At 40.7% G+C, this 18,928-nt stretch overlaps 1 protein-coding gene across 14 annotated transcripts in view; it reads right to left on the bottom strand.

The window, feature by feature from the left end:
* The window catches only part of neo1a (neogenin 1a), a 209,005-nt gene that overhangs the window by 115,612 nt on the left and 74,465 nt on the right, over positions 1–18,928 (bottom strand). For all 14 annotated transcript variants that reach the window (XM_032560380.1, XM_032560379.1, XM_032560376.1 and 11 more), the window contains one exon: positions 12,226–12,549. In XM_032560380.1, coding sequence (XP_032416271.1) covers positions 12,226–12,549 — 324 coding nt within the window. The remainder of the gene's footprint in view (positions 1–12,225; positions 12,550–18,928) is intronic.

The raw sequence follows: 18,928 nt of genomic DNA, 5'->3' as shown, positions 1-18,928 counted from the left end.
AAAACACAACTTTTGATTCATTCAAACATGTCTGCTGTTTTCCTTTCAGAATATGAAGATTTCAGTTCCTGTCCTGCTTTTTTATTTATTTATGTTTTTTTACAGTTTCTTCCTAGTAGATGTAATCAAAGTGAAGGGAAACCAGGTCACTGATCCATGATTTCCACTAAGGACTATCCGTAATGATGATTATTCCACTACTCAGGCATGAGGCAACACCTAATTACCCTTAAGAGATTAGTTGTTCCACCTGAATGTTGCACTGAGGGCCAGGCCCTACTACAATAACGCCTGCCTTAAGGCAAGTAGCTTGGAAGCTAGGATAACATGTTGAGATCTTATCCAATTAAATTTCACCATTTACAGTGGTACGCTTAGTAAATTGTTAACTACGGATGCACCGATTCCAGTTTTCTGGCTCAACAGTTTTATCTCCCAACTCCCGATTTTGGTCGATACGGATCTTTTTGTAGAAATGTAGCAACAAAGTCTGTAAGTTGGTAATATTTGGGTGATTATTTTTAACTGCACACATGCAGAAATGATCTGGTGGGCAGTCTGTCAGTCAGTCCTCTCTCACAGCAGAGAGACTCATTTCAAAACCTTTGCGGAGGTAGACAAGATCAGTAGATAAGATCGATTTCTTGATTTATCAGTGCACCCCTATTGTTAACGTAAACTAGCAAATCAACCAATGACATGGTAAATGTCTAAAACTTGATGCATTTAGACATCTAAAGATGGTCAAGAACATTTGCTGAAGTTCAAACTGGAAATTATGGTCAGGAAAATAAAAAAATATAGAGACTAGAGAAAAAAAGGTTTATGTTACTTGAATGTGGCATACATTTCAGAGACTTCTGATCTTCTGGGATTTTCACACACAACTGTCTGTCATTTACAAAGAATGGTCTGAAAAACATAAAGAAAGACGTAGTTCTGTTGAGAAAAAAAATACTGTGTTGATGCTAGAGAAGAATGGATAAATCATAAGCTCAAATCATCTCTATCTGTTCGCTGTACACCACAGGCGGCTACATTGAGCATAACTCAATCCAAAAGAGCGTCTTCGGGATGCGGTGGAATGGGAGATCAACATCGTGGCTGCGCAGTCGAACAATCTGCTGCGACTGCAAGAAGCTATCCCGTCAATGCGGACAAGAATCTCTGAGAACAATTTCAGACGTCTTGTCGAAAGTATACCGAAGAACTGAAAGCAGTCTAATACATATTGGCAAGTGAAAGTGTGGGCATTTGGAGGCAACAGCCGCAGCAAACGATTACAGCAGAAAGTGTCTACAAAGCTCAGCTTCTTTGAACAGGCTCAGATCCTCTTTTCTGTAATCACTCAAATTGGGCATGATTACGGCAGCCTATTATGGGAGTTATTTCTGTTGCCACACATCTTAACAAGTATAATGCAGTGATTTGTGCACAGCTGAGCAACAGGATTAGATATTTCACTCAAATAATAGTTCCAGTAATGCAGCAACTCAGCGAGTGTGTGCTTCTGAGGTCAGTTGTTGTCAAAAAGATCAATGCCACTCAGCAAGCACTGCGAGATTGTCTCAAAGCCTACAGATTGCAGACTAAACAGCAATTACTCAATGTGCCATTCATAACATCAAGAGTTATTAGATAGTTGTTTTCCTTTTCATTTATGAATACTTGGCTTACTTATTGCCTGGCAGAAATGGAGGTTGGATGAATCGATGGATCAACTGAATAACGGATGGTTTTACAGTGAACGGAAAAAAACTAGCAGTCGGATGGATGGATGGACTCAATGACAGAAGGTTTGATATATGAACCCAGTTGATATATGAACTCATGAACTAGCGGTCAGAGAGATGGATGGATGATAGATGGACGGACTAAAAATTTAGACAATGTGACAGGAATAAATTGAAGATATATATTTTTCTGCTCTTTTTCTTCTACTTATTTTTCCTACTTTCTTCTCCATAAATTACCAAACCACAAAAATCTTATTTGGAACGTGTGTGTGTGTGTGTGTGTGTACTTGTTTAGCTATACGACTTCGGACCATTTCTGGCATATTTACTAACCTTCTGATGACTGATGGGCCTTATGGGGACCAAAGCCTGGTTCCAATATGGTGGACCCTATTGTTTAGGGTTATGGGTTAGGTTCAGGGGTAAGTTGTGAATTAAACTTTGATTAAGGTTAGGAATAGACTAGCAATGGCTAGGGATTATGCATAAACGCAGTTACTAAAATGAATGGAAGTCAATACAAAGTCCTAATATGGTTAGAAATACAAATGTGTGTGTGTGTGTGTGTGTGTAGCAGTGGTTGCACTATAGTCGTCAGCAGAGGGAGGAAAGAAAGAAAGCATAACAGAGGGACAATGGAGGCCCGCAGGGGGAGGCAGTGTGAAGAGTTAAAGAGAGAGGACAACAGGGTAATTTAGTGGGAGAAATGATACAGAGAGGAGGACATGGCTGAACAAGAAAACGAGCTGTGCTCCTCTGGTAGAAACACGAGACGAGTGGAGAACAAGCGTCTTCGGCTGGCTAGCCCTCCAAACTGTACTCAACTGTTTATATCACCAGGTCATTTTTCATTAAAACGGTGTTTTATCCCAGCTTTCAGTCTGTACCGCTCAAAGATCAAAATCACAACTGGAAACGATCTTAATCTAAAGAACATAAAACACGAGAGTCAAGTTTCTGTCAATGGCCTCTCCAAATAAAGCCACAATGCCGTCAACGCCATCTTAAATCACGCGCTAAAGGTCAAGAGACCAACTCACGTCAGGAGGAAAATATAACCATTAGTGATGATATTTCAGTGATGTGAATCACTAAATGACTTTCCAATATTCCATGTGTGGTGCAACACCACTGAAATAACAAAACAACTCGGCGGCTTTAGCCGAGTCTGTGACAGTAGAATTTATTACACGGAGATAACGCCGTTTGTTGGGAGTTTTTTTTTTTTTTAAAGCGAAGATAAAGGATGCAATTCTTACTGCTTTGAGTGTCTGCTTATGTTTGAGAAAAACACGGACTCTGCAACTGCTTAAAATGCTGTTCAACTCGAGTAATATTTTAATAAAACCTTCCCCAGTCCTGCTGCCTGTTGCATATTAAACCAGAGATGCTCTTTATATGCATTCTCTTGGAGTATTTGCGTTTTGATTGCCAGAATCATGGAATGAATGCATGATTAGTGTTGAAGATGTGTTGTGCTTTTCTAAGTACTTTAGAGAGCCAACTCTACCTGGACTAATTTGCTAGCAACTCTTATTTTGGGTTTATTTACCTCAACAGGCAGTAACCCTCACCCCCAATGTGGGTCAGATGAGCTTATCGATGTAGTGTCTTGGCCCATAATCATAAACGATATTTAGTACTGGTTAAAAATACAAAAATTATTAACCTGTTCACTGATACAGCTCAGTAAAAATACGTTAATATCTCCAATGAAAGAGCTGCTGGCTACTTTCATTGGCATCTCAGCTTCAAACCTTTATGCTGCCTTGTTCCTAAGGTCACTCCGTCCTCTTTAATTAAGCAGTTCCACAAAGTAGAGCCTCTGGCTGTTCAGAAATCACCAATCAAGCGGGTGATTCCCAGCACACATGAGCTTTCAGAAATGAAGCTGATATTGTGGAACCAAAGGCAGCGTAGCATGAAAATCAGTGGGGTTTATACAGAGTGTTGAACACAAAGTAAATGGCATTTCCCATTTGAAAGGGGCAAAACACATTAGTTAGTGTTCTCTTTTGGCGTTACCATGACATCCAGTGACCTGTTGTGACCTTAGTGAGTGTTAGTGGTAAGAACTGATGCATGATGTGATGTGGGACGCTAGTCCACAACAGTTTGGGTCAATTTTGCAGCTATGTGGTCTCACAGATTGTCATGTCCATGAACCAGTGTGATATATGGATCCCTTACATAAGTCAGCCATCAATTTCTTCTACTGACCAAATCACACATGACCACATTCTAAAATAACAGCGCCACCCAGTGGCCTAGAATAACAACTACAGCGGATTTAAACCTAGTCTAAACACGGAACTTTTTTCTAATCAACATCCGAAACTTTTGTCAGTCTTTAGACGCCCTTTACCCTTTATAGAATGGGAATTATCAAACACTTATGTTCAACTTTCTATGTTCCTTATTTGTACGTTTTTGATGGAACAGTTTTGTGAAAAAGGTTAGCGAGACAACAAGAAGTCACCACAGCGCCGCCTTTAAATAGAATTATAAACGCACTAAAATTACATGCAAAATTCAAGTCAGACAGCAGCTAAATCCAGCTGGTAATAAGTTTTAAGAGCATCAGAAATGGATGGCACCCAAGCCTAACCTCAGGTTAAGTTTAAAAGCAAACTGCATCTTTGGTCCCACATCAAAAATGTCCAAACTAAGAAAGGACATGATTATATGTATTTCATAAAAAATGCTAATTTAGCTAATCTGCAAAACAACAACAGGAACATCAATAGAGCAATATACAAAAATCCTTTAACATTATCTTTATACTTCATTCTATATGTTGTATATGTATTATTTGTTTTTTTAAAATACACTCTGATTTAATATATCTACTCATGTCTGAACAAAATGTGAGGAACAACATCACAAAGGGCTATCCATGCAGCAGCAATGCAATCACTATTTCAAACCAGCATGTTGGTGGGGTTATAATGCTCCCCTTCCCCAGTCAGAAGCGGATTAAAATACATCAAAAAAGGGATTAAAGAATCTGCAGACACCCCTAAATCCCCCAAAGAGCGTCCGACTCTATCAAAGGATGAGCATGCTTAAATATAAGGTGACACGCATGACACATGAAGAGCGTGGTGACCAGTTTACTACTCTATTTCTACTACTGAGGGGAGGAAGAAATTAGATCTCAGTGAAGCGTTACACTACTGCGAAATGACCTGTGGCTTTTGTTGTCTTTTTATGCCGCGGCTTTTATATTTTTATTTGATTCTAATTTTTGTTTTGAGGACATAAGGAAAAGCAGGACAAAGAAGGGAGGAAAAAAACCCAGCAACAAAAAATAAAAAAGGCTGAATTATTTGAGAGTACGCCGAGAGGTCACAAAACCGAGACTTCGAGATAAGTGGAGAGTATACTAATTCTCCGTTTTCATCATGCGGGGGGTTTCCCGCGTTAAGAGGCAGCGAGGCGGAGGGGGCGCTCACCTCGAGCGTGTTGGTGGTGGGGGGTAACGGCGGCGTGGGAGAACGGCAGCAGACGTTTCGGACTGGGATTCTCATTACTCCTGTCTCGCTCCGTGTCCCGGCGAAACGCCGCTGCACACCGCTCCTCGTCCCCTGCCCTGTAATTTCCCCCTTTTCCTCCTCCTTTCCCTTGCACAGACGCAAACTGAATACATAAAGCTGTGCACCGACGAGGCCACACTCCCTTTCTCTTTCATCTCAACCTCCCTGCGTTTCCACGGCATCCGACTGGGCACACAGGCTGAAAACACGCAGACTGGACACAACGGGAGCTAGCACAAGGTGCAAAGATGTCTAGCATGCACGGAGGTCAGGCTTCAAAGCTGAGCAATTAGGAAAATAATATGTCCTAATTACCAATATTTTAAAGTGTTTCTGCATTCTGAGAAAGGGGATTGAAAATACGACGGCTTTAACAAGATTAGAAATGGGCAATAGCAAGGAGGACGTATAACAAATCACTACAACGGGAGAAATGTGGGTGGAAAAACCTTGTGAGATTCTTCAACACACCTGCTCAGGAAAGCCACTATGATGGCGATCCTCCTACTTGTTTCATAAAATGCGAAAATGAAAATGCTAACTTTTATGTTTTTTGTGACTGCCCAGGTATAAAAGATTACTGGAAAAGGATAAATAATGCCTTACAAAATATTGTCAAGTCAGACATTCCTTTGGAGGTCAAGCTCATGTATTTATACCTCGAGAAGTTTCCAAAAGAAGTAGTAAATACCATTTCATTAACAGAAAGTCAAAAGAACATTATAAGAACTGATTATAACAGAATAAATCAACCCTACATGACTGGGTGGATGTAATATTTAACATGTATAAAATGGGAAAAGAATAACAACCTCTCTCAATCACAAGACCAAGCAATTGTGTTTATGGTGGCAAAGTTGGGTAGACTACGTGGAACTCAGAAGAGCCGATTTTATTTTTAAAGACCAAACTTGATAAAACCACCTTGATAAAGCACTCTCTTAGATTAGACTCCCATTATTTAATATGATGCTTTTAGTTTGTGTATTTTTGTTAATTTCTTTACATTTTTTGCTAGTTTTTTCTACTTTTGCATTCTGCTTTTTATTCTGGATGTAGAACTGTAGCACTGTTTTGTTTATTATAATGCACAGGTCTACATGTCTTTTGTTCTCAAGTACTGGCGTTGGAATTTTGATGTTGTGACTATATGTTGTTGGAAGTCAATTAAAAATATATATATATATATAAAAGAAAAAACTAAATGCAACAGCTTCAATAGTGCCTCAAGTTTCTTAATATTGGTCCTACTTTGGATACTAATGGCGACTGGAGTAAGTGCTGTTAATTTAATATATCAAAACCACAATAGAAAGGACATACATAGATGTATCCAAGTATATAAGTATGTACAAATAGTGACATCTATGTGCTTTTCCTTTCACTACGAAGTTCCTCCTTTAGAGCAGTCCTGGTGCTGGTTTGAGTTTCTACAGCCTGACAGAGTCACACTATTAGGTCATAATAAACTTCGCTTCCAGTTTGTTAACCCTGGAATGAAATGTCCTGACACAAGCTAATTTTAAATCACGGTGTGCCAAATCTAGATGAGAAATGCAAATCTGGAAACACGATGGAGGGCGTTGAAAGGGAGCGTTCCGTCTGCATGGACTTCAGCCATTTTATGTTATCTGACTCTGATGATCCATGAGCCATGATGGATGGGCGTATGGGTGCAGTGGCCGGAACAAGCAGCGATGAGGATAATGGTTGTGTCCGTAACTCAAACAGGTAGGGATCTATGTTTGACGTTTTCCATTCGACTGGTTGCTGTGAATGTTCGCCACTCGTGAACGCTCTTCAAAGCGCACAATCAGACCTAATTTTGCTGTGTCTTAATGTTTGCTCTGCATGTTGTTGTTGAACAACTTTCCTTGGATTCTGATTCAAGCGGTCACGGTGGAGCCAGTAGCTCTCTCCCAGTGCTAACTAGAATCAACCCATCAGAAGCATGAGGCGGGTATTAGCGCTTTCAATCACCTCTTCATGTGGAGCTGCTCATCCCATCCTTGTTCTCTGCTACGATGCAGACAGCAAAGTGTGTCATGAATGCTCTAACTAGTTAGCATGGTCACCGATGACGGTGGACAAAAGGTTTTCCTGCAACAATAAGTTGTTTCTCCACCACTAGCACATTCGGCAGCAAGAACAGGAGGTTGATTGACAGCACTAAAACTCTCATCCTTCGTCTGATTGGTTGCTTTTGGTCAGGAGTCGTACATTTCGTCAAAGAGCAGTAGTAGCTCCAAAAGGAATTGGAGAAGATCAATCTTTTCAATGATTATCTCTCTCATACTATACTGTCACAAAATAGTGACAGTTTTAACTAATAAAAACCAGTTTTTATAAAAGTTAATTCCAAGTTAAGTCTGAAAGTTAACACCAACAGTGATGTATTCAAGCGAACCGAATGCAAAGGTTTGCTTTTTACGAAGCTGAATTTTATCCTGTTAAATCCCAATTTACATACTAAAACAAATGGGAAAAACTGTCCCACATTTTCTTCTGGAGAGGATGAGCCATTTATAACCCGACTTTGAACGATTTTTATTTTGGCTTTGTCTATCCAGCTTGTTTTGGGTTCTGTACGAGTAAAAGGAAAGGCAAAGGTGAGTGGGTGCACCGACGGCGCTCATGTGTGGAAGCGAAGGTGGAATGAGCCTTACGTCTCCCGGCAATCAATCCCTGGTATTTGTCAGATCTGCTCCATGCCACGCCAACCATCCATGACTCCCTCTGTCATTACATCTCGGAGGTCACGCCCACTCCGCCCCGGCCTGCGCCATCGGTCCAGGGTCTGATGGTGGCCTAATGGCCTGCTCTCTCTACACTGCAATTAACCTTTTTATTGGCCACCTGCCAACAGGCCGGAGACATATCGCCGTATCAGCGCTTATGTGTGCAAGCAGAAGAGTAAACGCGTCAGCCCCTCGTCTGCTTCGACACTTGATGTGCTTGTGCATAGCAGCCGACAGCTTTAGGTCCATGAATTTTTATTGGGAAAGGAAGCCAGCGTAAATACAAGCACGCCTATAATAGCTGACAGATTTCACCTGCCGCACGGTACAACGGAAATTGATTGAATCCAACATCCCATCATTGCTGACCCGAACAGATCCCCCAATGGCTGTTGTGCCATCTGAAAGCAGAGCGCTTCTCAGGAACAGGAACTGGAACAGTTCTCGTTTGCACTGCACGCCAGCCAGCTGGGAGAACAGGTATGATTTGCACAGCAGACCAAACAAACGCATCCACTCTGTTGCTGTAAGAATAACAGGCGGAGACAAACTCCAGCTGAAGTCTCTCATGAATGTTCAAGGCATGGAAAGCTTCAAATTAGCTCTTCAAATCCTGGTGGCTGCTGGTGGAGTCTTGTCAAGACGAACCGCTGCTTTTGTTTGCGCACAAGGACACAAAGGGACACTTTTGGTTCGTGGGTTCTGTGGTGCGCTCACTAAGGGCGGGCATTTATTGTATCATTTATCATTTATTGTGATCAATTTCTTATGATAAGAATTTTGATTTATTGTTGGCAGAATAAATTCCAAAGAATGATGTTTAAAAAAAAACCAAAAAAACTGTCCTTATTGTTAGGATTGATAGTTTTACCATTTTCTCCACTGTTTGTTCAATGAAAGCATCAATAAATACCAAAATATTTGAAAATACAGCTACCACATGCATTTAGTTCACATTTCCTTATGTGACTAGTATCCTGAAGAAGCACAATACATTATTTTATGCTTTTCAAAACCATTATTTGTGTTTGTGGAACTATAGGACACTATAGTCACAGACACACAGTTTGTTCAAAAAGGTCTAATAACTGATATTGTCACTTTTATCGTTGTCACAATAGTACAGCCAAATATTGTGGTAAAACTTTAAATCCATACGGCCCCCTATTAGGGGGTGGGCCATATTATGGGAGTGTTTAGAGCAGAAAAGCAATGTAGGCAGTGTGGTCGCATTGAGATAGTGTCGAAAGTCTTGGGACATATGTATTGGTAAATACCAATCACCCGTCATAACAGCAGTATTAATATCGGATGTTGATATTGGTCCAAATTTTAATATCGCTGCATCCTTACTTCCTCATCAATTTTAATTTACTGTTACTGAAAATGTTTACAAAAAACGATTGAATGGAAACTTCAAGCGACCAAAGTGACTCCTCCAGTGTTGCAAAGCGCCTTGCAACACACACAGGTACGGAGACAATACCTCCCGCAGCAACGCAAGATGTAATTCAGGACCGTTCTTGATGCAAAATTTGTCAACTTTATAAATAAGAAAAAAAAAAACAGGATTTGTTTTCAAGCGAGTGGGTATTCACAGTTCTAATTCATTATTCATAAATAGAACAACAAACAGCTGGAGTGAAACTCAAGAGTGATAAAATAGTTTGAAACGCTGCTGCTGTATCAGCCCACTGTGCTTGGCAGGGAAAATCTGGAAATAGATTATTGAATAGATTATTGAATAGAGCCCGGCTCACCTAGGGGACTAATCACTGCTGTCACAATGAGACGACATCATCTGCAACAAACTGTTGTACTTTTCAGTGAAGCCCCCTCACCAATGCAGGAACGTTATCAAGTTTACAAAGCGGACTGATAATTCACCTCCATGTCAGGTATAACAATTCACCTGTGCTAATCTTGACCTTGAATCATGCCATGATTATCCGGGGCTTTTTGAGGATTTCTTAGTTTAAATAGTTCTGCCACAACAAAATTTAAGACCTGTGACTAATGTATTTGAGACAAACTTATTTAAGACACTACTGTATAAATGCCTTAATTTCAAAAAATAAATGTAAGTTTAAATTACCTTTATAGGATTCTGCCAAGAAGAGTGAGTCCTCACTATCAATGTCAAGCTACAATTCTGCTAAATGCTTATTGATGGCTAGAAAAAGCATGTACGACTAGTTAAGAGACATTTCACCAAATATAAGTGGGGATATTTGAAAATTTGTGTGCCTCTATGTGTAATTTTGATTCTGATTGGATGACAGAAAATCAACCATATATTCAGTATTGCACATCCTAATTCCTGTTTCTGAACAATCCTTGGGGTTGTTTGTTCAGCCCTCCTCCAGAAGTTCAATTAAATCATTAAAAACATGAATTAATTACATTTATGCCCAAAGTGAGTCGTAAAAAGAACGGTGATAACCTGAAAAAAGATTTAAACGACTAAAGCAATAAAACAAACTCCTTCTGTTTCAATGTCTTCAGTCCTAACACAAGGCCTTATTAACTTAGGCTTCAGACAGCCTTAAAAAGACAAAACAATCACAGTCGAAGCAATAACTTCTCTCAGGGGTTCAGTGTCTGAGAAGCACATAATATACAACCTCACTGTCAACAAGAGGCCTCTCTCGGGTGTCTTAAACCTGCTGGAGCAGGAAGCTCACTGTAAGCGCATTCTGGGTCCTCCTCCAGCTCCAAATTGAATTTCAGGGCATGAGTTGACTCAAAACACCTAATAATCCCGACGTCACCGGCTGTTCCCAAGCCGAGCGAGGTCACAGTGTGGGAGAAGCAATGAGAAAAACAGAGCCTTTGACAAGCATTTATCCAGTGAGGAAACGCATTTGAGCTCCTGCAAGGTGAGGGAATTTATTAAAGATAAAATAAATGGTTTGAGAGGAAGAAGAAGAAGAAAAAAATTCCCAGAAAGAGCAGTTGTGTATTTATAGCCGCTGTGCGAGAACACGTTTATCCCATAGCCGTGCAGTGGTAAACATTCTAGAGATTATTTAGAAATGGATGCTTTAAAGCTGCAGCGTAGGGCTGGACGATATGGCTGAAAAACTTATCACGGCATAAGCTTTTCATACCAGTCAATACTGATAATTATTGATCAGGTGTTTTTGTTTTAAATACAGCCACACTGATGGTGTGATCTTTCCTTTTTTATGCACAGTTTTCACTCCACACTGTTGTTTTTTTTAATTATTATTATTATTTTTAAGTAGTCATGAGACACGACCTGACACTGTTGCTGCGTCACTAAAACGGTTGTTGCTAGGTAACCAAAGAGCGAGTGGGTAAGTTAGTTGATGCCACCAACCTTGCCTGATTGGCCATGAGAATTTGAGCAGCTAAGGCCTTTCATCTGCCTACATCCCCCAGAATGCTGTGCGGTTCCGGATCGGAATTCAGTGAATATTCTGTGTATTTAATCTTCTATCAGATGTATTATCTGTTGTGTCCAGCTCTATAGCAATGTTTCTACATTTCAAATCAATTCAGATATTGATTGACCATGATATTTAAATTTTAACTGCAGTGCCTTTCATAAAAATTTATAGTAAATTTATACATTTTGTTTTCCTAAAAATCTTAAGAAACCAGCATTAAATGCAGCAAGACTAAGCGCCACACACCATCTACAAATGCGTCTATCAAATTGCATGCAGTAGATGCGACATTAGCTCAACGTTAGCACGTTTTCCATCTTCACCAAGTGTTTTACAATTCTCTTCATTTAAATTGCTGTCATGCAAAGTGGTGCAGTTTAGAGTAATGGCCCATAAAATGTCAATATATTAAGTCTATGCTAGCATTCATTCCTTTGGATGGTCTGCCTTAGTTCAATTTAATCTCTAATTCAAATATAGTGACTCATTAGTGCCAGAAAAAGTGAGAGCCAATAAACTGAAATGTAATGATGTGTCAGATTCACTGCTGTCCAGTCATCAAAACCCTCCGGAAAGATGGCAAGCCACAAAAAGTCATTGTTAAAGAAGCTCAGTGTTCACAAAGTCGTATACAAGAATATTATTGGAAAATTGAGTGGAAGGAAAACGATGGTATGAAAATTTTACAGCCAGAAAAACTGAGGGAAGTCAATCAGTGTTTATAGTGAATCCATCCCTCCACATCTAAAAGACATTTTCTTGCACAACATGTCTTTGAAGCACCTATCAACCACCCCCTTACCTGCTACAGCGAGGCGCGCCGTGCGGCTGGAGATGGAGCCCACATTGTCAATGTTGGCCACGCACTGATACGTGCCCTCGTCCGGCTTGTTGTGCTTTGAATGGACCACATGGGCGAAGAACAGCGAGCCGTCCGGAAGGACCCGCCGCCTCTCGTCCGAGACCAAACTCATGAAGGTGCCGTCCTTCTTCCACTCGATCCGCGCCGGCGAGGCCTCGTCGCTGTGCGCCGAGCAGTTGAGCAGCGCGGAGTTCCCCCGGATGGCCAGCGTGTCCTGGGGCTCCACCGTGAACCAGAAAGGGCTGAAGGGCTGCGTTGCTGAGCCTGGAGGGCAAGAGGGGAGAAAGAGGAGACGGTTGAGTATACATGTCTGAGCAGGAGCATTGGTGGAGATTCAATCTGCTTCTACAAAAACAGAACGACCTGATCAGCTGGTTCACACTGAAATTTTTGCCCATAAAAGAGAAAAATAACAGCAGAAAGTTATTTACTAGAAGTAGTAACTGAGTGCAAATTAAAGGAAAGTTCTTTGCTTGGAGTTAGTGGTGACTGTCTGATTTATTTGTGTCTGTTTAATATTAGGCCTGTCACATTAAGCAATAAATCAATTAATCGCATGATAAATTACAGCTACCTCAATAATTTCCATTTGCATGATTTATAATTTTTCTCTTTCTCTTCCTACCAAAAACTTGATGACAAAAGTCTTCAGTCTGGTGCTTTGCCCTCAGCTAGAGCTTTTTTTTCGAAAGACGAATTTGTTTATAGACTTTGCAATTAATTTTATTTTGTTGTCTCTGTTGTTTTTGTTTATTTATTTAAGATATTTGATATGTCTTCCAGTTCCAGTGTTAAACGTTCTTTAGAATTTAAGGTGTATAATCTTTGAGAATGTTTTCTAGCACTGTTATGCCATTACCATTGTGTTACTTGAAAATGGTCTCAAAGCAACAATATTATCGTTTATCGCAATAACTTCCAGGACAATTTATTGTCTTTCTTTTACGACTTTCATATTCAAAGAGTTTTGACAGTAACAGTTTATAACCAAACGCCAAGAAAGTCAAAAAGCTCCCTCTGAACACTCCTTTAGTTCCACTTTGAGCAAAAAGACAGCAACACCCGAGACGTCATCAACTCAAATGGGATATTTTGGAGTGCGCTCTGAAAATAAAACAGCATTTCAGGACTCCAAATGGTCCAAGCACTCAACGAAATGTTCCCAAAGCAAAACATCTTTTTGTTCATTGCGTCTTTTAGGCAGTGAAGCCTGTTCCATTCCCAGAGCCTCCGAGAGGCTTTTTATTATGGAAACCACAAGCCCCAGTGGAATCTGGTAAAAAGGAGCTGACAAATTTAACCCAGGCGAGCCTTCCTGGCAACTTAATGTCACGTCTCGCTTTATTATAAGTACAGACTACAGCGGCGGAGTAAACACTCTGGAACGTGCTCACCATTTACTCCCCCCCCCACCAGCACAAAATGGAAACGCTGCAGTAACGTGAATCGTGCCAAAGTCGGAGGAAGTGCAATTCCTTTGCATTTGTCCTCATCCATTATTCAAGCCCTCCCACCCTAAAAGTCACCCTAAAGTGGTATTGTTTAGATAAATATCACCAATTATCGGTCCTGCAGAGACGGGGTAGGGCTGTGTGTGTGGGGGGGGGAATGATTACCAGGGTTTATGAAGATATTTAAATAATGCAACGCGTGGAGTGTAATAAGTGGCTGAGTGTTAAACGCAGTTAAAAATATGCCCTGCACTTCTTTAAGAAAATGTCATGTCTCCCGGGGGGTGGAGAGAGAAAGTGATGAGCGATGCTACAGGAACTCTTCTCTTCAGCTTTTTAACGACTCCGAGGTAATTTCTCTACCTTGAGTCCCTGGTGTGAGATCGAGAGGAGGAGGCGATGTAGAGCGCCGACCATTACAGGGACGATACGGCTGATCGTCGGCAGTGCACTTCGTTCTTATGCAAGGACAAACAATTAGAGCAAAGCGAGGCAGAAAGTGAGCAAATTAAACAGAAATCTTCCACTTTCGCGTTAGGGAACAAATGAAAGAGGGAAAAAAAAAAAAAGCATTACAACTAAGCTGTGCAATTTTCTTCACATTATCAAATGGATAGAAAAGACCTGCAGAGTCTTAATGGACAGAGCAGGGTTTTGCATAACCCAGCACAGTCAAAGTCAGATTGACTTACTGTTCCACTGGTGAAATGCAAGAAATTTAAATATCATTGAAAAGCTAATTTAGTTTAGTAGTTTGATGTATAACTCCATATATAGATCCATTACACACAGAGTGACATATTTCAAGTGGTTATTAGAGTTCATTTTATTGGTCATGGCTGACAGGTTAAAGAAAACGCAAAATTAGGAACGCACCGAGAGGAAAATTTGGGCCAGTACCAATATCCAATGCTAATTTTGATGTTATGACAGATAGCCAATATTTACTGAGAGGAGTGCACCGATCAATCAAACCAAATTCCTTAATTTTGGGTGACTGGCTGATGCCTACACGTGAAACCGATCTTATCCACCAATCTTATCTGCCTCTGCAAAGATCTGGAAATCAGTCATAGTTTCCCTTTTGTTCTTTTGAGAAATGTTGACTAATAGCACTACATGAGAGCACAACTTGACACGAAGTTAAAACAAGTTTGTATTGTTTCACTGGTGCCGTTTGTTAAGAAGACTGGAACATTGAAGGTGTATTGTGACCTTATAACACCTGAATCAGTTTTAAACAAAAAGTACCGACCAAAACCGGAACCGGCAGGTCAGGTTTTGTAAGAAGCAGTGATCTGGCAGAAAACTGCATTTGATACAACTGCAGTTTTCTGTGTTATCGTTTCTTATCCTTTACACAATGTGAAAAACGAAACAACAACCACTACTTAAATAGCCCACAGTCCCAAGACCAAACAAAACCCACATAGCCAACCCACTCCTGTCCTCCCTCTGAAGCACCGCCTCTAAAGGCAACCAGATAGAAATAAACACCAGTTAATATTGGTGCAGTTCTACTTATGTGATCAACACCAATATGTTAAAAACTGTCAAACATCAGCTAATACGGATGTTTAATGTCGATATATTGTGAAGAACTAACCTTTTTTTTCTTCTGAAAAAAAAAGGATAAAATTTGCTGCTAAATTGACAACAACTCAATCTCTACAAAAGGTCATTGCTATAAGAGCTGAGTGTTGACACAAAGCTGTCTCCAAGCATATTTCCAGAAAGTTGAGTGAAAAAGGACAAAGTACCCTGAAGGTTTGAGCTCATAAATATACAAATCAAGAGTTTACGTAAGCCACTCTTCAAACAGAGACATCAGAAGTGTCTTACCCTAAAGAGGTAAAGGACAAGACACTCTCTCAGTTGATCCAAGTCCTCCTTTCACACAAAAGTAAATTTTCCATTTCATTCAGAAATGAAGACCCCATGGTATGGAGAAAGACTGGGGATCCTCCGAATCCAAGTGGCTCGTTGAGGTCAAGTGAAATTTCCCCGATCCGTGAGGATCTGGGGTGGCCTGTTATCTGCTGATCTTGGTTCACTCAGTTTTATCAAGTCAGGAAATGTTTGAGTATTCAGCTGATGAGCTTTATGGAGATGCTAATTTTATTTTCCAGCAGCACCTACTTAACATTGCAAAAGGTACCATACTACAAATGTCTATCTTGGTCCATGACTATGATGTTACTGTGCTTGATTGGTCATCAAGCTGCTCTGACCTGAACTCTGCAAAGAGTCTAGTGTATATCATCAAAAGGAAGATGATTGACATCGGACCCAACAGTGCAGATATGAGCTGAACACTTGAAACATATAACCGAGTGCAATGGATCTAAATAATAAGCGAGTTTCACTTATGCTGTGTAACTAAAATAAATATTTTTTACATTTTCTGGTTTACTGAGATGTATCTGTATTACCATTTAAATGTAAGAAAGCACAAGCACAGCGAAAGCAAGTAAAGTGAAACATCACCCTGAAGGTCTTTGTTAAATTTGCTCATCTGAATGCAAAAGTTAAGCAGTACAGACTGTAGTACAGTCTAGAAGTGGTTCAACATGGATTTAGCTGCAGCGCCCTGCAGTAATTGAGCAGTTTTAAATTATAATGAGGCAAGCAGTTGATTTCAGGAGATCAATAAAACCCAGAACAGGCCCGGCTCTATGCACACTGAGCTGAAAATGTATTATAGTGGCAGTGAACATAACAGATGGAGATAGACTCGGGTAGCGGCGTGAGGAATTCTTCACTGGTGCAAACCAGAGGGAGGGTGGCATCCTTCATCATCTCTGCTTTATGCTGCTGAGGCTGTGGGTGTATTAGATGGGCAGAGTTTCCCGCCCAGGCCTGGCTGTGTTCCACAAGCTTCACACGCTCGCTATGAGAGAAGGAAACTTAAAGGCCTCCCAAGCTCCCGACATTATCAGAGTTTCTTGTCAAATTTTTCCACACTCCAGTTTTCAGAGTTCTCAATGTTTTTTCTTCTTTCTTTTTTTTTTTGTATAACAACAAACATTTTCAAATGTGTTTCAGCATGGCTTCCAGTGTTGGTAGTCAAAAGCCAGAGTGCTGAGCAGGTAACAGATTAGGGTCATATTGATGTATGAACAGAAAACAAATGGACGGATGGAACAACAGATGGAAAATGGATGGATGGATGAATGGAAAATATATGGATGAAGAGAGGATGGACAGATGGGTGGATGAAAAATGGAAGGACAGATGGAAAACAGATGTATGGATGGGTGAACAGAAAATGGATAGATGAAACAGATGGATGGGTGGATGGATGGACAGGCGGATGGAAAATGGATGGAGGATGGATGGATAAATAGGTGGATGAATGGAAAACGGATGGATGAACAGAGGATGGATGTATGGACAGACAGATTGACGGAACAACGGAAAATGGATGGACCAATGGATGGAAGAATTTGGACAAATGGCTGGATGGATGGGCGAACAGAAAATGGATATGTGGACGGTTGGATGGAGAAACAATCACCATCAGCTGCTTTTATCCTCAACACAGAACCAGCAACGGAGGGCTTACGGCCTTATACCTTTTGGACAAAACAGCAAACCAAGCTGTTCAAGCCACAGACATAACAGCCTCTGTCATGAGATCAGGGCAGTAACAGACCAGCATGAACCAGGAGTTAGGAAGGATAATGATAGGCTACCTGCCTTCCCACAACATCCCCATTATTTCCCCCCTTAGATCCATTTCCCACAAGAATGTTATCAATTTCACCAAACAAAACCAGCACACGGGAACTTCAAACTGTGAATGTTGTGAGGAGTGATCGAAGTCCAGGTGTCTAAACACAGGAAGTCTAATCAATGATGGACCCTCAGCTCATTGAGCAAATATTTTGTTGAAAAAAATGACATCAGCTGAGAAGGGGCGGCGGAAGGGGGGAGTCTTTCTCCAACATTTCCATCAGGAAACTAAAAGAATAAAAGATAAATACACCCTCTTTCATGCTTCTTCAAATTATTTTTAGAAAATAAGCGCGCATGCATCAAAGTTCATATTTCACCTTTGTCTTGGCTCCCTTTGGGAATGACATGTGACTCCAAAATTCAGTTCAAGCTTCTGAACTTTAACCAAAAGCGGTTTCATTAAGGAAGGAGGAAGCCAGAGCAACACGTCTTTGTTTAATATTAAAAAGGTTAACCAGCCTGAACTGTCACTCTTCTGGAGCCCTGAGGAAGACTAAATGAGCCAGAACAGGCCCAGATCGCAGTGGGAGGCGGGTGCGTATTTGACTGACAACATCTGTCGCAGAGTAAAGTCAGGGTTCAACTTTTATCTCAATGTGAAGAAAAAGTTCAGCTTCTGCAACTAACGACATTGAGAACTGCGGGTCTTGAAAACGGATTTCTAATGAACACCTACAGAAGAGATCGGTGACAACTCAAACTCACACTTAGATGTACGCTAGCTTACATCTAAGTTCAGGGGGTGGGAGGGAATCTAACTTTACAGAAGCAGACAGACGGAAAAGGGAACAAGGTAAACTTTACAAATATGTGGATATAATAAAAAATGTATTGAATTGTCTATTTATTAACGATAAAAAAGGATCGGGTTGCAATTTGAAAAGAATGAAAGAGAGACTTGACATCATTAGTTTCCTCATTACATACCAAACCATCCATAATGCAGGTACATCCATCAGTCTGCTGGATTTCAAACTGGATGGTTCTCTAGTAGAGATGCACTAATTATGCTCCTATTAGCCGACAGTAGTTTTTGATTAAATTCTGACCTGTTAATTCCAATCGCCAGAATGTTCCCATGCCAGAAGCCCCTTGAGCGATTATTAGGGTCTGCCTGTTAGTCCCCTTCCAGTGGGCCATGACTGTAAAACCTCCAACAGCCAGACAGCAAAGCTCCTCACACTGTTAAGCCCCTTCTCCATTGTCAAGTCTCATTCAAGACCGTTAATGTCTGGTTCGCTTCTAGCTAAGTTGAGTGTCTCTCCATTGGCAGTGTTTCTCAACATGCAGCCATGAATATAGTCAGGAATGTAGGGGGAATGTAGGCGACAAATTAGTGCGCAGAAGCCGTGGTTGATCCTCCTATGATACTATTTTTCACTTAGGCGGACAGTTAGTCCGAAATCTCTTGAACTCTCCAAAGCTGCTTGTCTGTAACCTTGTAAGTCCAGCTT

The sequence above is a fragment of the Xiphophorus hellerii genome, chromosome 4 (assembly GCF_003331165.1).
Source record: "Xiphophorus hellerii strain 12219 chromosome 4, Xiphophorus_hellerii-4.1, whole genome shotgun sequence".
NCBI lineage: Eukaryota > Metazoa > Chordata > Actinopteri > Cyprinodontiformes > Poeciliidae > Xiphophorus > Xiphophorus hellerii.
Note: the sequence above shows the minus strand (reverse complement) of the source record. Positions and strands in the feature narration are given on the sequence as shown.